This window comes from Blennius ocellaris (genome assembly GCF_963422515.1).
Source record: "Blennius ocellaris genome assembly, chromosome: 5".
Taxonomy (NCBI): Eukaryota; Metazoa; Chordata; class Actinopteri; order Blenniiformes; family Blenniidae; genus Blennius; species Blennius ocellaris.
Genome location: NC_137654.1, coordinates 13,154,030 through 13,178,299, shown reverse-complemented (window position 1 = coordinate 13,178,299; position 24,270 = coordinate 13,154,030). Strand labels below are relative to the sequence as shown.

The following is a 24,270-nucleotide window of genomic DNA, read 5'->3' as shown; positions in this document are numbered from 1 at the left end:
AGCATCCACACAGCTCTGTTTCACATACGTACTGTGATTCGCTCCATTTTTCAGTTCAACTGTGGTTTTGTCTTGAATGACTGATGGAAGTCCTTCAGACGTGCCTCTTGCAGTTACAGCAACATGCTTTGTGAGTTGTAGCGCTGGTATTTTTTGACTGAGGACTTCCTGGAACGCCCGTAAACACCCATTGTTTAGTTCTTGTGAACTTTATGAAAAGCAAGAGATTACAAGGCCCGGTTCCTGGTTTGAGTTCTACGCATCAGTTTGTTCATGAAGCAACACAACCTGTGCTCTTTACATAGAACAGGAAAGTAACTTCTTGGATGCCAGTAAGAAAAAGCAAGGGCAGGCATAGAGCACCCAAAGGTAAAGGTGAGATTATGCAAACCGTGCAATTCATACTTTGAAGTGTGAAGTATGAAATCATCTCTATATTTTTTAATTCATTGTTTTATCGTTACAACTGGTTAACTGGAAATATGACAAAGCTTCAAATGCAATTTAAAAATGGAACAACATTAAAAGTCTCCAGAGGACATGTAACTTTGGAGCAATACAATTTTTTGTTGACCTCAGTTGCACTGGAGAAGTTTGTTTGTTTATGCTTCACTGTGTTGGGTTAGTGCGCGTGCACGTGTGTGTGTGCATGTTTTCCATGCTCTTTTGATTTGTGTTGTTTCTGTGACGTGGTCATTAGGATTAGCTTGTATGGAAGGGCAGACTAATGTTTGCAGGAAGGCAGTTTGAAAACTAAACGATTTTTATACCAGTGAAAATGTGGTCAATAACTCCTAAATAGAAATGTACACACACACACACACACGTATATATATATATATATATATATATATATATATATATATATATATATTAGGACTGCAGACTGCACTGTTCTCTCCTGGTTTTGGGGCCACCATCCTGAGTGCACCTAATACTACAGGGACTATCACTATAGCTTTAACCCTACACAACTGTCCCTTCAACCGTTCTGTGTTCTTTCTTTCTGATGTTGCCATCGGCTGGTTCAACTTCCTCTATCACTGTTGCCTTCTTCTGTTCTTTGCCATCAAACACAATGTCCAGCTGCTTCGCCTGCAGTGGTTTAAGAGTCTGGAAGCTGAAGGATCTTCGCCCTGTTCTTCTCAACCATCATCGGGGAGGGTGTCCCATCAGGATTTGGGTACTTCCAGCAGTTCAAGCTTTTTCTTGAGGAACCCACATTTTAACATTGTAAACATACTCAACCGCTCCCAATTACAACAAAAAGTTTGCTTGAGTTGTAACATTTCAGCCATTTCAGGTCCTAAGCCTGTTTATTCCTCATTTGCCACATTTTTAAGGAGCCTATATTAGTAGGATGACAGAGATGAGTGTGAACTTCACTGTGCCACTGCCACACAGCTTTTCTTTCCTGTTGCATTGACTGTGTTTGTGGCTGCTCCAAGTGGTGGACAGCAACAAAGCACAGTTGCAAACTCGCAACTTAAATACACAAAAGGCAGGAGCACATGCAAGGGTTAACCCGAACCCAACTGTGCCAAGTTGGAATTTTCTTCAAAAATGTGATCACTAAAATCAACCCCTTAAGTGTTGACTTTTTAAATTATTGTTAGAAAACTTAGGTTTCTCCCCTCAGGGAAAGGTTTGAGTGTTTGAATCCAGGTCATTGTGGAGTTTGCTGATGAGCCAGTTGTCATCATGCGCCAGTAAATATTCTCTAAACACACGCTCTCTTCGTATTAAGCCAACACCATTTACAAAGTCTTCTAATACTGCTAAAGCAGCCACTGTTGTTGACATTTTTTTTTCTACAGCACTTATCGCATTGTTAAATAATTTATCTTTATCTCTAGATTTTGCATGTGTGGCTGGCTATGGGATCAAACCACAGAGCTGAGATAGTTAAGAATCCACCCAATTATTTATTAAACAACACATTCTCACCACATGGTCAGCTTGTACAGGACGGCCGTGCTCTCCCGCCAGCTTAAGGCAGTGAAAGAGTGATTCTAAACAAACAAATTTATAAACTCTGGGTGCTTCTAGTCTTCCTGGGAACCAGTCACTTCCTTTTTTACACAACAGGCTATTGTTCTTGAGCGTCAATCAAACCTCATGGTGAAAAATGGAGGCAAAGCTCATGAATGCAAAGCTTTTGTCTCTGTAACAGTGAACATAAGATGGCAGACTACGTCAAGCTAAAATAATCTAACATTCACTCTTTTGGCACATGCTATGTGCCAACACAAACAACTCAAAGATTTACACAGAAACTAGAAACTCACAAGCAAGCCGTACATCCGCATAACATTTCCACCCCCTTTTGCAACATAACCTGTGATGGTTCAGAAGAGGTTTGCGGACGTCACTTTTGCTTCCCAGTTTCTGTGCTCTGCAAAGACGTCTTCTTCCAAAGCTTCACAAAGGTCTTGCTGAGAATCATTGTTCTTTCACTTCAGGATCTCGCAGCCAAATCCGAAATAATTTCCTCCTGAGCTGCTGCACAAGTTCATGTTGGTCGGTGGCGTCACCAACATCTGTCCTTCTGGTTCATCTTTAACACTTCACATCCGATCATTAGACAGTTCGACACATTTTCATTTACGATCGACCAATTACCAATACTTTGGTAATCGTTCTACTTTTAAGTTTTTACCTTAAAGCTATTTGAATCTCCCTGAGATTACCAAATGTTATTGTTTATTTTAAAGCTGATTGACACTATTGATTCAGTCATGCTCATTTGGACGTCTCTTCTAGGGGGACATCAGGATCTGGAGAAGAAAAACAAAACAAAAACAAAAGACTGGGACATTTCAAGGAAACTTTTTGGAGATTTCTTTTTTTTTTTTTTGATGAAAGTAAGCTCAAGTTGTAATATTTTTCCATTAGCATGTCTGCTTAAAAAAGAAAGAGTACACATATTACAGTATTTAATCCTTGCAAAGATATATTTCTACATCCCTCCAAAGATTGATGCTACTTTTGCACATTGAGTCAATATACTAACTAAGATCAAAGACTTTTTCAGTTTACTTACAATGACAAGTGTAAGCCACCTCCAGGTACTTGTAGGTGCCTTGACAGGGGTCTTCAAGCACGGAGTTGCTTGCTTTGATATCGCAAGAGTTTCTCCCATTGCAGCTGTGCGGACATGGATATAAATAAGATAAAGAGCGAATTAAATTACATGTTTAACAGACTGTGGGTACTATATCCATCAGCTTTAATCTGAGGGGGAGTGTTAGCTGCACCTGGTTGCAACTACGCTGGTTGGGTGAAAACATTCAGTGTTTTGGAGCTGACTGTCCGGCCGTGCATAGGAGCATGTGGACTGGTCACGGCGTCCATAATCAGCTGCATGAACTGAAATCACTTGTCCTAAATCTGACGAAGAGAGATGCACATGTTCATGATCGCAAGTTAAAATGTAGTTAATGCTGTAATTTTAGCCAAAAGTGCCATATAAGATGAGGATGCCGTCTCACCACACTGGAGGTGTGCCACAGAGTGCTCACACGTCACGTGGTGGACTGTAACAAATAATTATACTTTGTAAAAATGCCTTAACCACCCCACACCCACCTAACAGGTTTTGTGTTCAGAAATCATACCCCTGCCTCTCAGTGTTAAAACCATTAAATCTCATCAAGGTTATATTTAAAAAAACCTGCACATGTGCCATTACTATACAAAAGGCTCCAAGACAACCGAGCAAATGCATAAAAACTGAGCCTGGAATGGAAATAACGAGGATTGACAAATAGGGTAAGTAATTGCAGACGATGTGTGCATTTCAATCTGAAAATCATCATGAGTACAGAGCTGTGACTGACTTGCTGGTAAGCAGGTGTATTTGGTCTGCAGGTACTTGAAGGTTCCTTCGCACGGATCCGGCGCAGTGAAGATATTGGCGCTTAGTTCACAGACCTTCTTCCCATCACATCTATGCACACGGGGGAAAAAAATCAAGGCAAAGAAAGAAAAGGCAGAAGGTTAAGTTTGAGGCAGGATCACAGTCAAAGACAAGCAACAGGTACAATAACTCCATTATTGTCATGGTTAAGACGGCCAGCGGTTTCTCTGCATGATGCCGTGACAACTTACTTACCTTTTCTTGACAACGTCCTTGGCATTGGTCATAGAGCAGTCTGTGTTAGTGACCTCATTTGGAGGTCTCCCAATGCTGCAGGTCACCCGGTCTGCTCGTCCATACAGCACGGTCTCAACACTGATCACTCCAATGTCTACTCCAAACAGGGAACAGGGATTAAGGTTTTATGTTGCATCACTGTCAACTCGAAGTACCTGATTCTTGTTTATCGGTCACTCATGTTTCAGAAAAAGAACTTTGGATTCATGTTGAAAATGTACAGTCAAAGTTTAAATTTTGTGTTAAGATTTAACTGGTCATGTATTTGTGTTACTTGACATAAAAAGTGTTTAGTACCATGCAACACGCGCGCACGCACGCACGCACACACACACACACACACACACACAGTTTGCAAGGATTGTTTTTCCTTGATAATTTTAGTATTTTAGAAAGATTTTTCTTGAAAACAGCTTTAGCTATTTTGCCTTTGTATGTGTTGTTAATTTTCAAAATAAATGTATTCATATAACACCAATATTAGTCATATTGTTTTTATAGGGCAGAACGTCCAGGAAGAGATAGGATGTTTTTATGTGTGTTTATCTGCTGCTATTTTTGCCTTATCATGAGATGGTAAGTCGTCAAGTACAAATAATTCATTGTCTGACTTCAGTAGCGTTATCTCATCTCTGTATTTTGCGTTATTATTTCTTATGTGACAGATATCACATCTAAACACAAAACTGTTTAATTTGAATTAAGTTCCAGTTTTACCATCCAAGATAATGCGAGTGAATCTCTATAGCAAAAGAAATTAGAAGAGCTGTTTGATTAACGCATAAGAAGTTTGAGGAAATAATCATACCACAGCTCAGACGATGTACAGAGAAGTTCTCACAGGAGGTCATCACCTCTGAGGCAGCGTCTAAAAGAGACAGGAATGAGAGAAAGAACAGTTAAGTTGTGTAGTTGTACCCTCAGACCACAAACACACACAGATATTTACCTGCCTGTAGGAGCAGACAGGTCGCTGCCAGCACTGAAAATGAAAAAAATACCCATTTAGTTGTTATCATAGGATCCAAAAAGTGGCTTTGCGGTGGTCACACTTACAGAGAGCGGTGCTGTAGAAAAGCATGGCTCCTCGGGACTCAGTGCTTTGTGAGGCTGATAGTGGGAGCAGTCAGTTTAAATTTATATGAATCAAGGACACTCTCTGCTTGTGTAACATTTATGTGAAGCCGACTCCTCTGTGACTTGTTTAGTTGGCTGCGATTTGGTGAAGCTTGGGATAACGTGACAATCCCACGGGGGAGCAGTGGCAGACATCCAATGGGAGTGCAAATACTCGACATCCTGGAGCAGTTCAAAGTCTTTCACACAGTGTTATGTTATCCAGCCTGGTGGACACCTGTCCTGCGCGTTCTTGATGTCTGGCGGCTGAAACACACCTGATACAAATGAACGGGTCGTCACCGAAGCCTGCCGCAACCTGATAACAATCTGTGTAAAAATCAGAAGTGCTGGAGGTGGCAGACATCAAACACAGAATGGGAAATACTACTTTAGTGAAGGGGGAATTAAGAAGAACGTCTTAAAAGCAGTTTGGGGATTTTTTTTTTTTTTTTTAATGTTGAAAATGTAGTTCTCAGAGAGGATCCATTCCAATCTGAGGTCTATCAACAGACTCATAATAACACCAATGTGCAATCCAGACCGCCACTCAAGGTCATCTGTTCCTGTGGCCATAAGACTCTAGAACTCCACCCTGTGAATAGTATTTGCTGTGTTTTGATTCTCCCTGTGCTTATGCGCTGTCATCGTTAAGCTTTGTAGATATTAATATTAAAAAGTACTGATGTCCAACTTTCGTTTCTCTTGATTGCGTGTGGAGAAATGCTCAAGGGAATTTCCCTCTGGGAAAAATACAGCATTTCTATCCTATTCTGTTCTTCTCAAATCCATAAAATGACATGTGAGCTACCGTCTGTGACAGTTAATGATTACAAAAACAGACCATGTCCTTTTGAACTGCATTCATTGGGAAATAGTAAACAGAACTATTTGGACTGCTGACACCAGGCGTCTGCAGGATGCTTCATTCCCGCTAATAAATAATCGAAACTTGAGTTTGGAATTCTGACTGTTTAATGTGGCTCTATCTGGTTCAAGCCAAGCACTGGCCCAACACTTTCCCCGTGAAATAACAGATCAGTCTGGACTCAAGTGATAGATGTGGAGCGAGAGCGTCTCTTTTCTGGTCTGTCTGTGTGGAGTGAACGTTGTCCCATGTGAGTGTTTTCTCAATTCAGAGTTCAAAATAAGTAAAGACGAAATGAAATGTGAAAGGATTATATAAAGACAAGATCATACAAAGTAGTAAATAATTCTACATTTTCAGTTGTATAAAAAGACAAAGCAGCTTCACCGGTCCTCCTGTGTTTCATTATGGGAACATTTGACAATGTATTTAGCGCTCACTTCTCATAAGAAGAATATCCTCCCCTCATGTCTTGAGTTTGCAGGTTCTCTCTGCGCATGTGTGGTTTTAATCCAGGTACTCCCGTTTTCTCAAGAAACATGTGTTTAAGATCATTTAGGTGTTAAGCATTCCTATTCAAACACTCACTCCTATGAGAAATTCAGAGTCACTAATTACCTGAAATCTCTGTTTTGGGACTATGAGTGGAAACCAGGGTAACCTGAACAGATCCTGCACACAAGGGGAGAACATGAAAACTCACAACACACTACATCTCCCCAACACATGTCTCAGTACCTCAGTTTAAAAATGGTAGCTGTATGAATGTACATGAGGTAAAACAGTTCTTAGAATTGTGTTTTGGAACAGTTAGAGCTTGTCCTTATCTGGTAATGATGCATTACAAATAGTTTCAATCTATTTTATTTCAAAAATGGAAATGACCAAAAACATGAAGTTGACACAATTTTCTCTGGAGGCACGACTTACACGATTCTCGTGGTTAACAAAAAACATCTAAACAAAGTCAACAAAACGTGTATTTAAATTTTAAACAACAGACCAGCGAAAGGATATACAATCATTTTACTTCCAGTGAATCTTCCTAACCTATGTGTTGTACAAGCACAACTTGTAAAGAAATAGAAGCAATACGAGTTTAATCAAACTTTCATTAGTGGCTCTACCACCATTTTCAGCCAAAAAATAAACCTCTGAACATGATCGATATAAGACGAGTGACTTTAAATGAAGGAGTGCATTTCAGCTGAGCTCAAGTGGTGACATTTCAGCAGGAGGATTCAAACCCACTTCTCCCAATTTGAATAAATCAATGCATTTAACAACTGTTTTAACAATGCTGGTGCAGAGTGGTACTTGTGCAGTTGGTTTCATTTACAGTAAAATAACTAATCTGACAAAGATTCTGGGAATGCAAATCCCTTGAACGGTTCAAAGAGAAACAAGTAAAAACAAAAAAACAAAGCACCCAGATTTGATAAATATGCGAATTACATTAAAGTACATGATCAGGAAACAGCAAAGCTCACAACGATCAAAAAGTTGAGACCCTTTGCACCTGGATTGAGGGAGAATATCAAAACATTAAAGTTCATGGTTTCGCGTGACTCTTCCACTAGGACTGTTGGGTCTGGAAGTAGAAGTGTTTACGGAGGAAGTTAAAAGAGCCTGGCATTTGCTTATAGAGCCCTTTAGCTGAATTCTGGGAAACTTCGTGGTTCACCTGAAAATGAGAACAGTGAAGATGTTTTATATATATATATAAAAGACATGAGGAGAGGATTCAGCAATTTCTTCAGTTTTCTCTGGTGGAGGCTCACCATCATCAACATTGTGCCAAGATCATCTGTAGCAGCGTTTTCCTCGAGAATGCGGTCGAGTATCTCGACGTACCAGGACCCTGACTGCGTGTCTCTCCACGAAACATAACCTGTGTTTGTTAAACATTCAGAGGATTAGAGAGACAACTCCAGCAAGTCCAGATCTGAATTTGCATCAAGAAGTGTCTCACAGAGAAACAAAACAAGTAAAATAAGCATGTGTTCACCATAAAACACACCTGGGAAAGTGGAATAGGACACCAGGATGTCGCTCGGAGTGGGCAACGTGGCTCGGGCGTCCAGTTCATCGGACGTGCTCAGAGAGTCGCTGCTGGACGACGTGGGAATGGCGTCGGTCTGATCGTCCACGCCACCGATGGATGGCTGAAACTCGTCTGGTGACACCTCAAAGCCCGTGTCTCTTTCATCTGGAGGGTGAAAACACACGCTCGCCGATTACACAACTTGTGAATGGATTTGGCACATGCTATTTTGTGTTACCATGAGACGGTGTTCGGTGTTACACACCTCCTCCGCAGGCCTGGATGAAAAACAGTTTTGGTTTGCCTTGTAGAGACGGGCAGTGCTGGCCGTTGAGGTAGTTTGTTATTTGCTGAACGGGAACAGACTGTCCATCCACACCGCACACTGCTCCAGGGAAGCGGTTATGACTCACCTAAAAACACAATTATTGGCACACAATATCTTTTGTAACAAACAATAATGTAATGATTTAGGTCATTCTGAATGTAATATAGCCAATAAGGTAACAATTTGGCAAATATCTAATATAGTAGATACAACATAGCAGAATAATTTTTTCCTAATTGAGAGAGTGCTGTCATTTGCTTTCTGAATGAATGAATATAACATCCATCCCATCACTATATCTATTATTTTATAAGAAAACTACACAAAGCCTGCAAAAAAGGTTTTATGTAGCCCTATTTATAGTTTGTTTTTACTGTTTTTTGCTGTTTTTATTCTTCTGTTTTTATTTTGTCATTTATGTGAAGCACTTTGGCTTCAGCCACAGCTGTTTTAAAGTGCTATACAAATAAAAGTGACTTCACTTGGCTATTTATGTATCATTTCAAAGGATATTTATTATTTTATAGCTAATTCAATCACATCATAATTAATTAAATCATTGGCTAAATGTTATAATAATGGCTCTAATGTCTTATTAAACTATTGTAAACTTATTAAATTATGGGCTTTATTACATTGAATTATTGGCAGGTATTATGTTATTTACATCACTGGTTGCTACATATTTCATGTCAACTGAAAAAAAAAAATCAACAAAGAGAAGTTAATTTAGGGTTGAATAAGAATCATTAGATGCACTGAAATAACTACAATCCTTAACCTGGGTGCCATGTAACCAGGAAACCTTGTCTAATACCTTATATTACAAACATGATTACATCCATATTGGGTTGAATACAAAGATAAGACAAGCATTACCTCAGACCCATGGGACAGCATGATGACCACACAGCAGTCGAATTGGGAATGGTCCTTCTTCGACAGAGCACACAGCTCATGTTTGATTTGCTGAAATGGGGTTGAATCTGTCATCAACACACCCGCAAAGCTTGTATTACGTGTGCATTTTCAGACATAGGCGCTGAAGAAGTGACACTTACTCTGTGTTTCAGATTTGTCTTGACTTCAACGATAAAATTGAGTGCTTTGAATCTGCTCTCCAGTTTGTCACAGTCTATGTTGGAGCCTTTGCGATTGCTCAGCTCAGTTTCAGGTTGAAACTCCACGTTGTTAATGATGAGGCAATGACCACAGGGGCTGGCATCCATCTTATACATCTGACACAATGAGAGACAATAAGTTCAGACACATAAATACCTGAATGTCATTCAAAATTCAAAAGTGACAATTTAAATGAATAAATACCTGAAGACTGTCCCGTCGTGTTCTGCCTTGTGGCCTTGCTGTGTACTCCCTCTCGGGTGCTGTGAGAATCATTGAATGTCTTGCATCACAAACTGACCACACGGAGACATCTTAGTGACCTGTATGACTTACATGGACTGGGAGTGGTACTGGGCCTCGGCAATGGATGAATAGGGACGACATCTTTGTTGTGCTTATCAACATCCATTGGAGAGACTACAAAACACAAATCACACCAAGATATTTATCTTTAAAAGGTGCAATATGTAGTAAGATATTTCGTTAGTTTAAACATTCAATATACAATTAAAAGCAAATTGAATGTGAGTTTATTACATACCATTAAATTCGACAATGCAGGGTCTCTTACATTTGGATCTGTGCCTCCTATCTCATGTCAACTTGCTGCATTTCTGTCCTATTCTTTTCTGTTCCTATCTTCTAATCCCAATTTGTGCAGTAGAAGCCAACCAGTCTGATTCTGCAGAAGTTTCATTCTAAGGCAGTTTTTCCTTTCCACTGTTACCTATGCTTGTTCATGTGTAAAGTTGGATTGTTGGGTTTTTCTTTGACGTAATTGGCGCTATATAAAATAAGGAGATAAGGAGTATTCGTGGTGCTGAATGGAGTAATCCCATCTTTGAGATTTGGCTCGTGCTGCCTCCTCGTATAACATATTGTATCTGGTCGGTCTAATAAACAACAGACATCTAAATGGAGGAACAGTAAATGTAATGGCAGAAGTTCCTGACAACTTAATACTATTTAGGGAAGGTGGACGCCATTGCACCAAATCCAACCACCGACTGCGCACATCTGGCTCTTGTATTATGAATGTGAATAAGAATATAACACACTTACTGACTGGCAGAGGCTGGATGACAGGACGGGGAACCGGTGTCGGTGCTGCAGGCTGCAGCTGACCTGCTGGAGCCCCATTCAGAAGGATCCCTGCCAAACTGTGCTGACCCGTCTCCCGAAGGCACTGCAGAAATAGTGGGAAGGCTCGACTCCCCCGGGTCTCCAAATCCCGGACCAGCTGCCTGGCCTGGTCTCGTCTGGTCCCGGAGCTCTGACAGGGGGAGACATGTGGATCGTCATCCATCTGCTTTAGATTACAAAAATGCAAAGACATCAGCGTAGCCGACTTACTTGTATCTCTTCTATCATGTCCTGGGTGAAAACCCCTTTTTCAAGGAGGCCGTCATAGAGAGCAGATGGATTCAGTTGTGTCACCAGGTTAGTTCTGTTCCTACGAAGGATGTTTCTGAGTGTTTCATCCATTTACGACGAACGATCATCAACGAAATATCACAAAAGCTAAAGCTTAGGTAATACGCGTCAACACAGCTGAGAAAGAATCAACGAATACAAGGAGTTTGTTGACTTCTTTCGGTTGCATTTTCTACTTCCGTGTTTACATCACCGCGATCACTGATTGGTCCATTCACAAGCGACTCGAGTTCGGCAAATAGGGTGCGCTTGATTTTAGTTAGAGAGCGTCGCTATTGTAAAGGAGCCAGTTGTAACCATGGCTGTAACTTGCATTCTAAAATGGCGCGGTGCGCCACACAACAAACCGAACGGACAGCGGCGAAGCGCACAAGCGCACTTCATCTCCCAAAATGACTTTCGTGTTTGGCGGCGCCTCCCTCCATCATCCATCCTCCTCCTCCTCCTTACTCCTGCCTCACGGCAGCAGGTTGTCATCAGCTTTCTCCTGGAGGAGCATCTGAAGGGGGGCAGGAGCATCGCCTGATATGCGGCGTCGTGGCGGCTGAGCGCGTCTGCTTGAGGTGACTGAGTGCGGGGACACGTTCCGCCCCGGTGGCATCGATAATAACCCCAACAGGAGGCTGGGAATCTGCGCTTCATCCCGCCGGAGCAGCTTAGTAACATGACAGCTCGCCTTGCTTCTGCAGTTAGCATGCTATAACCAGATCCCCAGCTAGCTTCATGTTGTATTACTGCACAGCTGCCGAGAGTGGAGGACAAGCTTTCTCTCTTAAAGTCTGTGTCACCATCTTTTCTCGCTGTCTTGATGTGACAGATCTCCTCATGTGTTCTAAAGGGGAACTGTGATGGCGGGGTCAAAGATGTCCCTCCCTCTGGCTGCTGTGGTGGTCCTCTCTGTGCTGCTGGCAGCATCAACCCACGCCGGGCCTGAGATGGACCCTTACAAAATATTAGGAGTGACCAGGAGCGCGAGCCAGGCTGAGATCAAGAAGGTCTACAAGCGCCTGGCCAAAGAGTGGTAAACATCCCCCCCAGTATACCCGTTTCTATGCGTTATAGCGTTTATTTAGTCTGTTGTTAACTGATGATCTTCTTCTCAAGGCATCCTGACAAAAACAAAAACCCAGGTGCTGAGGACATGTTCATCAAGATCACCAAATCCTATGAGGTGAGCTCTCATTTATACTGGAGTCTATCTGCATGCGGTACCTTTTTGGTAGAAACGTAACCTTTTTTTTTTTTTTTTTTCATCCTCAAATCTAGATCCTGTCCAGCGAGGATAAGCGTGCTAATTACGACCGCTATGGGCAGACTGATGACACTCAGCCGTACGGCAACAGTCGATATGGCAATCGTCACGACGGCTTCTACTTCGACGAGTCCTTCTTCAACTTTCCCTTCAACAGCAAGAACCACAGAGACTTCACTGACGGCAAATACACCTTGCACTTTAACCAGTACGTCAACAACGTGGTCCCCGACAGCTACAAGAGACCCTACCTGATCAAGATCACGTCTGACTGGTGCTTCAGCTGCATCCACATCGAACCAGTGTGGAAGGAGGTGGTGCAGGAGATGGAGAGCCTGGGTGAGTTTCAACCGTTGTTTTTTTTTCATATTTATTCAGCAGGTGCTTGAATCAGCAGGTTGACGTGTTCTCGTGTCTATTCCGTCGACAGGAGTTGGAATTGGCGTTGTGGATGTGGGATACGAGAGACGCTTGGCGAATCACCTCGGAGCCCACCGCACACCGTCCATACTCGGAGTCATCAACGGCAAGGTGACGTTTTTCCATTACGCCGTAGCCAAGGAGCACCTGAGGCAGTTTGTGGAGGACCTTCTTCCTCAGAGGCTGGTGGAGCGGGTGAGCAACGCACGTGCAGCGGAAACGAGCACGTTACATGCAGGACTTAACAAGGCAACGCACACTTACGCTCACCTCCTGTTTTCAATAATCCAGGTCACTGACAAAAATGACCTGCAGTTCTTGAACAGCTGGCACGAGCTCAACAAGCCACATGTGCTTCTGTTTGACCAAGTGCCTGCCGTTCCTCTACTGTACAAGGTTCGCGCTTCCCTTTATTTATACACCCGAGGAAACGTTTAGACAAGCTCGCCATATTAATACTAACATGCCAATCATTCATTACTGTGTTTCTACAGTTGACAGCTTTTGCTTACAAGGACTACCTGCAGTTTGGCTACGTGGACCAGGGCCTCTCTGAGACGGCGAACCTGCAGAAAGAGTTTAATATTAACACTTATGCTCCGACCATGCTGATCTTCAAAGAGAACACTGACAAGCCCGCTGATATCATACAGGTAAACCAAAGCGCGATGCAGCCTGTGCAGACACATGAGTGGCACACCGTCGAACTTTCTTTTCTCTCTCTGCAGGCAAAAGGAATGAAAAAGCAAATTATCGAAGAGTTCATGTCCAACAACAAGTTTCTCCTCGCACCGCGGCTCGTCAATCAGAAGCTCTTTGATGAGCTGTGTCCCGTCAAACAGTTTCACAGACGGCGGAAGTAAGAACACAAACCTTTCGTGCAAAATGCAAATGAAAGGAGAAGGAAACTTCCCGTTTATCCCTTTATCCAGCAGCTGTTTTGTAATCGACCATACCGTTTCCCCTCAGATACTGCGTCCTGCTGATCACAGGTGACGAAGAGACCTTTGCTTTCGGGAACCAGGCTTTTCTTTCATTTGCTTCTACCAACACCAGGGAGGTTGTGCGATTTGCCTACGTTTACCAACACCTCCAGCAACCGCTGTGTGACATCCTCATGCGAAACAAAGACAGCGCCCAGTCGCCACCACAGGTTCAACCGACACCCTTGTCCTACAGCGAAGCTGGGTTTTGGTATCTGTGCTAATCAAATTCACTTGTCTATTGACAGGTTGTGATCCTGGAGCGGCGTAACGCTGCCGGGAAAGCGTTTTACAAGCCGGTTACGGCCTGGAACGGCAGCGAGGAGGACAAGCAGCGTCTCTTGGAGGAGCTGGACCGACTGCAGAAGGACCCGTCCATCCTCATCCATGATGCAATGCTGCCTGAGCTCAACAACGAGTTTGCTTCCGTACGTTGTGTTGAAAGTAAAAAAAAACCCAGCAAACCTGTTGTGCGATGAACCTCCACCCAAGGTGCTTTCACTGAGCTCATATCTCCCTCTCTAGATGTTTGTAATCCGGTGGATCTATGCATCGTACGATTATCTCTCTGAAGTCATTGACGACATCCTTCATAACAACTGGTTTGTATAAGTTATTTTAGATTCAGATAACTCTTCTACTCCAATCCTGTCAAAGTTTATGTTGTCTTGGGGGGGGGGGGGGGGGGGGGGGGGATGGCAGAAGCCATCAGTCATTGCACATTTTAGATAACTTAAAGCTTTAAAATCTAAATAAATCTGGTCGTAAAAGTGCTGAAGCAGCTATTTCATTATCTCAGGATGTAATTTGTATGAAAGCTTCTCTCACGAGAACCTGAGATCTAAACAGTGCGGCGTCTTGTAAATGTCTTGCAGGCGTGAGATGATGCCTCTTCTGTCCCTCATCTTCTCTGCGTTATTCATCTTGTTTGGTACAGTGGTCATCCAGGCCTTCAGGTGGGTAAAAACACACATTTCCAACCTATTTAGACAGAGGAATATGTAAAGAAAGCTGGAGAAAAAAAAAATCAAAGTGATAACGCCTTTATGTGCTCTGCCCATGTCTCCCGGGACTTCCCTGTGTGTGTTTTTTAGTGACTCCAGTGACGATAAGCAGACAAAACCAAAAGCTAAAGATGGAACAAAAGCAGAAAATGGCTCATCGGGGAGCGGTGGTACCTCGAGGCGAGAATGCATTTTTAATACCAACACACCTCACGGTGTAAAACTCACAGTGGCATATTCAAACTTTCTCCTTTCGTTGAATCTAGTCGTCCTCCCAAGAAGAATTTTGTGGAGGTGACCGAGCTTACGGACATCACTTACATCAGTAACCTGGTGAAGCTGAGGCCGGGACACATGAACATCGTGCTGGTGCTCACCGACGCCTCCAAGAACATCCTGCTCAGCAAGTTCGCCAAAGAGGTGTACTCCTTCACCGGGTGAGCCCAAAGTCTCCTGTGGAGGCAAAATGAAGTGCAGATTATTTATAGAAACCGAGTCCACATGGGTTCCCTCTCGTCATTCTCCCCAGGAGCCCGACTCTGCATTTCTCCTTCCTGAACATCGACAAGCACAGCCAGTGGATGACGACGCTGCTGGAGTACGCCCAGGACGCCATGCAGATCGACGCCGACGAGGACGACGCGAGGAGCCGCAAGATGGACCACACCGGCTACGTGCTGGCACTCAACGGCCACAAGAAATACCTGTGTCTGTTCAGGCCCGTCTACACCGGGGAGGACCACGACAACAGGTCGTCGGAGGACGAAGGCGGCGCTTTGGGGGGCCGGTCCAGGTCCAGGTCCCGTGACGACCAACCGCCGCGCAAGTCCAATCGATCTCGCAGCACATCGACCCTGCAGATCCACCACAAACTGGACCGTCTGGGGCTGTGGATGGAGAGGCTGATGGAGGGCACGTTGCCTCGCTACTACATCCCCACCTGGCCTGGGATTGACAAGATCACCCCCTGTAAATAGACGCCGGCCAGGGGGCGGGGCTTAGTATTTATTTGCTGTCACACGAAAAGGATTCCATTCGTTATCAAAGTTAGGCTCGAGCTGCCTTTTTATATTTTGCACTCGACATATTATCTGATATATATATATATATATATATATATATATATATATATATATATATATATATATATATATATATGTTTCTCTTTTTAAGTTTACAAATTTTTAGTCCAACTACTGTGTGAACCTCCTGCACTCATCGCATGCTGTTTTCAACTGTGGTGCCCATATTTCATTGAAGGATATGCTGCTGCTCCAGCCTTGAGAAGAGAACACTGAATCACTGTGGCCAACTAGACTCGAATATTCCACGGATACTAATTACACCCGATACGACTACAGGAGGCGGGATCACAACCTCAGAAGGACTTCCTGTGAATCCATTTAAACTTCAAAATGACTCGACGTAATCTGAAGACGCACTGAAATCTTTTTTACCACACCGGCACACTGGACACGTGCCACAGTTACTGCTGTGTTGTACCTAATAAGAGATAAAATAGGATTTATTCTCGCCTCCACGCGGCTGGCTGATCGTGACCTCGATCTGTCGGTGTCTTCAAAGCATTTCAGTCGTCAGACGAGCAGTTTGGACGGAGTATGACGCCTTTTATAATCAATACTGTGAATACAGATGCATGAAAAATCACACACTTAATGTTGTTGCCTTTTGATGCATCTTAGCTCAGACTTCTTTTTTTTTTTTTTTTGCTATAAATTGTCTCCTAAATGCTGATTCTTGTGTGCAATAGAGCTGTCATGATAATGCCTTGTCACGCTGGACCTCGAGGCTTTACTTCATGTTCTTCCATAATCACTGCAGAAAAAGACATTTCTTTGGGATCAAAATATATTTCCACCACCACCTTGTATGACTAACTCGCAGCCTTGGTCTGTTCAGCTCTCAGTTTGCCAGTAGCGTCATGTAGCAAACATTTTGTTCATTTTGTCATCTGAATGTTTTCCTGCCGATGAATCACCATCAAGTAAACACCTGAAAGTGGAACTTGGCTCTTATTGATTTAATTTTTTTCCACATTACATGTAAAAGTCCATGAGTTAAAATGGGTTTGTATTAGGTATTGTAAATATTACATACGATTGAATTATATCTTAGAGCTGCATTTTAAAGAAAAGATGAATGTTTTACATGATCAAAATACTGTGGTTTGTTTTCAAAGTTTTGTATTGGTGTAAAAGAAAAAACAACAAAGTACGATGGTTGAATTGGTCTGCATTAATCCTGTTGTAATAAAACACTTTATGTTTATTAAAGCTGCTTTGGGTAATGTTATTTCAGTTGAAATAGTTTAATTTGAGGGTTATTATAAAAATTCCAAAAAATGTGTGTGTGTCTGTGTGTGTGCGTCCGAGACAAAGAATTCAGAAATACGAACCCAAAAACTCCTGGCGGCATTTCAGCAGATGTTTCTACATGTTGGCATGCAAAATGTGTGCCGTGTGCACATGAAATAACAGACGCATGGTCAAAGGAAAAAAACAAAACAAAACCTCATGTAAGAAAAAACTCGCTATTGCTCCCATGATCCCTCAATGGAAAGTTAATTCTGCCTTTTGCACCAAAGGACAAAAAATAATAGAGGTAAATACCTTTGAGGCAAGGTTTGTACATGAATGCATGACACATGAGTTGATGTGAATCCCACACCATCACCACTCAGCTGAAACGACACCTGTTGCACAACACATTCCAGTGTTGTGCATTCAACACTGGAATGTGAAAACAAGTGATAGTTTATAAAAAAAAAAAAGAACTGTAGTTATCACAAATAAGAAAGTAATACAAATTATGTAACACAGATAAAATAATTAACTCAAACAATAAAAAATCATTTGTGGAGGAAGAAGGAACCAAAATAGATAGAAGAGTGAAATGAGAGAAGGCATGGTCTCTCTACCCGTTTCCTCTTTTTTCCAATTTTCTTTTGCAACTTTCACCAGTTCCAGAAATTTAACAGTGAATAAAATGTCTCTTTTTAACCTAAATTTGACTAAACATGTAAAAATATAGAATAATAAGATAAACAACAGCCTCCATCCCAGAAGGAGAATTAGCACAGGTCATTCATACCCTCAAGTCAAACTGTTTAATACTGCAGGTCAATCCACTGCACATTACTGTCAATATGTTGTTTTTTTTTCCCTTCCTGAAAAAAGTCAGCTATGCAGGCTGTAAATACGATTAATAAATACCGGTACTCATAGTTTTATAAATTCTTATGATGGTTTCATTTTCTGGACGATAATTCATGATACTTTAACATTATATTATATATTGTTACATTTTTTTTATAATTTAATGGCAATGTTTGGAGGTAAATTTGTGTCTCTTTTACATCGTCTACATCGTCAGTTTCAGACACTGAAGCACAAATATGAGGTAAAGAATGAATATAGAGAAAGAGAAAGGTAGATATTGTTCCCATTTTGGCAGGTTTTTTGTGTTGTTGTTCTTTGTTCAGCAGTGATGTGATTTAATGCAAACGACACACAGATTGCCCACAATCCACACAGGCCCTCAGGTTCTTTGAGAACTATTTGAATTTATATTGATGGTCTGTAATCAAACGGCCTGCGGGAACAGAGTCATAACACAGCTCAGCCGGCGGATCGAGAAACCACATGTGGTCGTTATGCCTGCAGAAACACTTGAAAAACACATTTGTTCAATGCAGGCATTCAGACTAACATGTGTTCCGCTATCCTGCACACACATTATACCTGCAAACAGCCTGAAAGCAGCTGCAAGAACAGAGAAAGAAATGAAGCAAATATTCACCTGAGGTTACATTTAACATGTTTTTACCAAACTATACATTTCAGTCTTTGTCTTATGCATCCGTTCCAATTTTGACATGCCCTGCAGATGCTTTAATCAAAGTTTGGAGATGTGACAGATGGAGAAACATCGAGCTGAGGACTGCCTCAATCTGTTCGGTTTTATATCAGTGATATATACATATATATATATATATATATATATATATACACACACACATACATTTTACATCTGACTGGTATTTGTTTGCTCAGAAGAGATAACCGTGTCTACAGCTTATTAGAAAATCTATCTATCTATCTATCTATCTATCTATCCATCATCCATCCATCCATCCATCCATCCTCCGTGCTTGATTGGATTAATTTACTTGGATTTAAAATAGTTTTAGCTCAATAAAAATGAAAAAAAGAAGTCTTTACCTTCTGCCACAAGAGGGCGTCTCACACCAACAAGTCCAGTGACAGTGAGCGAGTCTTTGTTCCTTTGTTGTTCTCACAAATACAACATTTGAAGTACAAGTAATTTTTGGATTGGCGAGCTCATAGTGTTGCTTTACAGAGAAAATAACTTGTGACAGCACTGAAACGGAGACAGTGAGCAGTGCACCTTCCAGAAGCTATTATTGCACAAGTAGACGTCCTTATTATAGCACTATGATTACTGCTGCTACTGTCCCTCATTATAGTTTTCATTCACACCTCATTCTTTGATCTCTGAACCATATAACTGAGAAGACATCTCAGAGGACCATTCCAATGTCTCATGCAGAAATATTCCACTGTAACACTCGATCAAGGACGGAATCGGCACGGGGACCCCGGTGTCGATACACAATGATCAGACTCTTCCTATCCCAGCTGCTTGGAGTTCAACCCTCCAGATAAGGCCATGCTGCACACAGGTCATTGGTCACATGTTAATCCCAAAGTCACCAGCAAGACTTCTCCTCCCGCGGTCAGAACAAGCTGTGTTTTTATAGAAGTCCTTGTACCGTCAACCTTCACTATACCTCTGTTGCTATCCTGGTCTGAGAGGGTGTCAGAGGTGAAGATGACCGACAGCTGCGTGTTGTAACACTGCCGGCTCGTCTCTCTCTTTTTTTTTTTTGAAGGAGATTTTTCTCATCTTGACCTGACGCACCTCGAATAGGGACCCTTTTAAACCAGTAGTTTATTCCAACATTACATACAAACATAAAAAGGAGACGGCTATCATCCAGTTCTTTCTCTCCTCCCTCTGTCAGCCTCTTGTACTCACTGACCCTTTTAATTGAGCCTATGCTATCAATGCAGCCTTCCAGGCCTCCCCTGTGTATTTTCCTATCTCGGTATTTGATTATCAGGAAGAGAAAATAGGCCAACTACAGAATGAGGAAATAACATATCGGACTGAAAGCGTTAACCCCCCCCCCCCCCCCCCCCGCTGCTAATTTCAATGGATTTTTTCGGGTGCTATCGCTACTAAAAATCCTTGGTTTCTCTGATATGAGGTCAGGTGTTTGTGCTTTTACTGAAGGTAAGAATGACTTGACAGCACGCCGTCGGTGTTTCCTGAAAGGGAAGTCACTCCCTTCCTCTTGGAGTAGATTTGGCCTTTACCACATTTCTTGGCAGACATTTCAACAGTGTGTGTGTGAGACTTGATGTCTTTGTGTTTGTTGTCTGCATTTAGTCACTTGAGGAGCTTCAGAACCTTTCTTGGCCTCCAGGTTTAAATGGTGGAGCCTCATTGACTGCATCCTGTGTTTGTACCTCTGTTCCTGTGTGTGTTTGTGTTTTGCACCTATAACAGCGAGATACACATGATTAAACCTCATCCTACAACTTTGATAATGGACACACACTTTATCTCATATAAGCGAAAGCTTATGATTAAAACTGTCGGTATTATAACTGAAAGCACAGTCAAATACCTACAGAGCGATGGAGGATACAGAGAGCTGACCGACTATTTCAGTAATCATTCGCTATGAAGCCACATCACCACATATTTAACAGTAATGCAGCTTACTGTGAAATAAATATGTAATGTCTTTACAAATACTGAGTTTTCCATGAGCTTGTTACACATGGAAACAGCTGCAGAGCTCCTGTAGGGGACTGGGACTTGATAGTTTTATAGTTGAGTCACCTGGAATAGCAATCCAACTTTGTCTGTCCACGATGGTCCGTGTACTTACCATAGTTAATGTTTATGTCCTGTATACACACGGACGAAAACTGATTATTATCATACTAACGTTAACAATTTGGCACACATCAAAAAAAGAAGTATTAAACCACCAGTCTGGGATTGGATGATGACTTTCTATGGCAGAATTCCAAAGTTAAACTGAAAAGACTTTTAAATTCAGCCTTTCGTCATCCTAAAATCTTCTGAAACTTCAGAAACCACTGCCCCATTCTCATAGATAGGCCGATACAAGAGCAACTTGGTTTTAAGTGCCTGCTCATAGATAAGACTTTCTCATGCTTCCTCTAATGCTGACCTATTTCTGCAAGGTTCAGAGACACGCATGCGCGCACTCTTGAGCTATGACATCCTACTGTGTGCTCTCAGACTTTAGATAAATTCTTTGAACATTTTGTCTGAAAAACTTAAATCTTTAGGCTGAAGTAAGTTTTACTGAAGAAGTAAAGGCACAAAGTGAAAGCTAATTTTTTTTTTTTTAAAGTTTGGAGGATATTTGCATAATGCACACATCTTGTAATCCCACAGTCGGAGTTGGCTGAATAAACAGACTTGAAGTCAAAGCCACACCTTAGTTTGACTCATGCGGAGAGATGTGGGCTCAGTCTAGCATACAGAAAACAATCTGAGGAATTAAATTAAGCAGTGAGGCGAGGAAAGAGAAAATCCATACATGCTCAAATATTGATATACTTGCATTAGGGTTTGTTTTTTTTTTTTTTGCAGTTAGATGAGCAGATAAAGGAAATGTGGTTTGACGTTAAAGCTTTGGCTGTTGAAACATCACAAAAAATAATTAACTTTATATAATGTTTACACTGCTACATACATTATTCACACAGTTGGGTACAGCTGAAAGAAGCTATGTGGGAGGCCTTCATCTGCCCATCGTCTGCAAAGTCCAACATGGGGGAGGGGGACATTCTCATGCATTGTGAGAAAGTGGAGATCGACCAGGTGCCGTCGACCCCTGGTACAGAGACTGGCTCTTGGAACGTTAACATCACCTCACTGGAGGGAAAGAAGTCACAGTTGATGTTGGAGGTTCAGCGGTACTGACGAGATATAGTTGGACTCACTTCCATAAACAGCATGGACTCTAGAACCATGCTCATCAGTAAGGGATGTTCTCTCCGTTTTCCTACTCGGGTGATGCACAGGGTGAGAGGCACTGGGCAGGAGTGGGGATACTGACAAGCCCCTGGCTTGTGGCCACACGGTTGGAGTTTATCCCGGTGGATAGGAGGTTGCCTCTCGGTGGCACTAAACAAGAGCTCAGAGTATTCTGCTTTCTTGGAGCGACTGGGTGAGGCCTTGCAAAGGTCACCGCCAATGGACTCCGGAGTCCTACTGTGCTACTTTAACACACATGTTGACGATGACTGGGTAACCCGAATGAGAGTGATCGGAACTGAGTGGTGAGTTGTGATTGGAGTTCAGTGCTCCAGAGGTCCTTGGGACTCGGGTCAATGATCAACTTTGCCATTGTGTCACCTTTGACCCGAGAGCGTGTGTTCTGCAAAGGGAAAGACAGGCACATGAGGATGTTGGGGATATGGAGTACAAGTGGACCCTGTTCAAGACCTCCATTGTGGAGGCGGCTATGTGCAGCTGCGGACAGAAGCTCGCCGTTGCCTGTCATGAGTGCAACCCAAGAATACCAGTTTGCCCTTGGAGTTTGGAGATACCAAGGAGGAAAGAGATTTTTGGTTGGCCTCAAAGAGATTCTGGGGCACTGTCCAGCCGATCAGGAGTCATCGATGAGGGTCTTCCTCGAGTTGTTCACAGAAAACAACATTCAACCATTTCTCCTTTGTTCATTCCTTCGAGCGGTTTCTATTTACCCCTTCCTTGGATTTCCGTGCCTTGTCATGTCTGTTTAAATTTCCTTTGACTCCTCAATCTCCTCCAGACTAATCAGGTTTTGCAAAACCAGCATTATTACTGCTTGGAGCCATATGGAGGATTCAGCGCCAACAAAAGGATAATACGAACAAAGCTTCAGAGGCAAACAATGATCAAATACTGGGAGGTTTAGTCAGCAGTTTTGGCTGCTCTGTGGGAAACTGGAAGTTAACTGCTACCTAATTATTCTCCCTGTTTAATTCAAGTCTCCATACTAAGTTGTTTTTTTAACAAAATCTGAGTCGCAAAAAAAACACCATCTGTCTATCCCACCTAATGTCAGGAGACTTTACAAACTCAGAGATAAAAAGCACTTTCCACTAAGAAAATGCATTGGAAACAGTTTTCCTTTTCATCTCTGGGCCCACATTCATGTAAATGAACAGCGTTTGGAGGCAGTTATAATTGCGACAAAGATGAAAGCTGAATGTCTCAGAAAAAACCTGGAAGAGGAAAATAATAATTACTTCAATCAATAACGTCACATGCATGTTGTTGGACGGTGGGATGAAACCCATTCCATGTGCAGGGAGAACACGCAAACGCCAAGCAGACCAGATTCTAACCCACGAACGTCTCGGTTTGAAGTGAGAATGCCAACTGCTGCAGAAAGAATGAACAAGCCGTTACACCCCAACTTGGGATCTACCACATTTTCGCTTCAGTCCAGTTGTTCGGGAGTGCAGCTCACCATCTGGCTTGTGAGATTCTAAAATGCTAATGGTGCCTTTAAAATGTTTAAATGGCCTGAGACCTTTTAATACTGTACCTGTGACCTTCTGACCCGGTTGTGCCCTGCAGACCACCGAGTGGACCGCTGTGGATGAAACTGCAAGAGAAAGCTCAACGCACATCGAGCTCAAACGGAACTCAAATGTCTTTTAAGATCACATCCTGAGCCATTTTCTTAAGAAGGATTTTAATGGTTGCTATTTCATGAGGGACTTTCTGTCAAAATGTAAAAAAAAAAAAACAGCATAAAAGTACAAAATTCAGTAAGATGTGAGACTCTACAGTGACCTGCATTAATCATGAAATAATGAGCAGCAGACTGACCAAATGTAACTTTATTTAGATTTTTCCATTTGCTAGTTTTTTGCTTTAATCATTTGAGCATTGTTTTGTTAAGGGCTTGAACACTTTTATTAGGGTCTGGGCACTGAAAGTGTCGAAGGACCCTATTGAAATTGTAAAGGCTATTGTTAACTCTTGTACTTTTTTCATTCGGGGAAAATGTGTTTTTGAGGGCCAAAACATTCAAAACTTTTTGCAACAATTTGCAGTCATCAGGCCCAGCTAAAGAAAATGTGATAATTTGGAGGAATCACATCGCACTCTGATGTTGCACTGAAATTCAACATCACACCACATTCCGATGTGCCTGGGTGGGCGAGGACCTGTTCAACACTGCTTATAGCTTTAATTTGTATCTTGTACATTCACTTTATTTATGACTGTCGTCACTAAAACTGACTGTGTTGTTTATATTCTTGTTTACCTTTTTGATTCAGAACATAATTGAATACAGTTGCGATTAAACAAACCCCAACACATTCGGTATAATTTTCAACATGATAGTTATAACCTGTATATTATCGTCTCATTTTAGGAAAAATGGAAAAT

The 24,270-nt window shown here is 42.1% G+C and overlaps 2 protein-coding genes across 2 annotated transcripts; one reads left to right on the top strand and one right to left on the bottom strand.

The window, feature by feature from the left end:
• Nucleotides 1-7,051: 7,051 nt before the first annotated feature.
• Nucleotides 7,052-11,260, bottom strand: casp9 (caspase 9, apoptosis-related cysteine peptidase). Its single transcript, XM_080496458.1, has 10 exons — nt 10,991-11,260; nt 10,700-10,910; nt 9,971-10,054; nt 9,839-9,897; nt 9,574-9,750; nt 9,392-9,481; nt 8,450-8,597; nt 8,161-8,349; nt 7,922-8,031; nt 7,052-7,824 (listed from the first exon to the last, which is right to left on the bottom strand). The coding sequence occupies exons 1-10, from the start codon at nt 11,120-11,122 to the stop codon at nt 7,717-7,719; spliced, it is 1,308 nt and encodes a 435-aa protein (XP_080352584.1). The 5' UTR covers nt 11,123-11,260; the 3' UTR covers nt 7,052-7,716.
• Nucleotides 11,261-11,587: 327 nt separating this feature from the next.
• On the top strand, nt 11,588-15,781 carry dnajc16 (DnaJ (Hsp40) homolog, subfamily C, member 16). Its single transcript, XM_080495965.1, has 15 exons — nt 11,588-11,634; nt 11,910-12,092; nt 12,176-12,242; nt 12,338-12,662; nt 12,754-12,938; nt 13,035-13,139; nt 13,238-13,396; nt 13,472-13,602; nt 13,713-13,896; nt 13,975-14,154; nt 14,252-14,328; nt 14,602-14,682; nt 14,821-14,910; nt 14,997-15,167; nt 15,260-15,781. Exons 2-15 carry the CDS (start codon nt 11,920-11,922, stop codon nt 15,705-15,707), a joined length of 2,376 nt encoding a protein of 791 aa, XP_080352091.1. The 5' UTR covers nt 11,588-11,634; nt 11,910-11,919; the 3' UTR covers nt 15,708-15,781.
• The last annotated feature ends 8,489 nt before the right edge of the window (nt 15,782-24,270 follow it).

Excerpts from the sequence above, each read along its gene's own strand:
- casp9 (XM_080496458.1), bottom strand. The coding sequence starts at position 11,122 with ATGGATGAAACACTCAGAAACATCCTTCGTAGGAACAGAACTAACCTG. Across the intron at positions 9,482-9,573 it reads AGACAAATCTGAAACACAGA|CAAATCAAACATGAGCTGTG; the intron begins GTAAGTGTCACT and ends ACCCCATTTCAG. Across the intron at positions 8,350-8,449 it reads CATCCAGGCCTGCGGAGGAG|ATGAAAGAGACACGGGCTTT; the intron begins GTGTGTAACACC and ends TTCACCCTCCAG.
- dnajc16 (XM_080495965.1), top strand. The coding sequence starts at position 11,920 with ATGGCGGGGTCAAAGATGTCCCTCCCTCTGGCTGCTGTGGTGGTCCTC. Across the intron at positions 13,603-13,712 it reads CAGTTTCACAGACGGCGGAA|ATACTGCGTCCTGCTGATCA; the intron begins GTAAGAACACAA and ends GTTTCCCCTCAG. Across the intron at positions 14,911-14,996 it reads GGGAGCGGTGGTACCTCGAG|TCGTCCTCCCAAGAAGAATT; the intron begins GCGAGAATGCAT and ends CGTTGAATCTAG.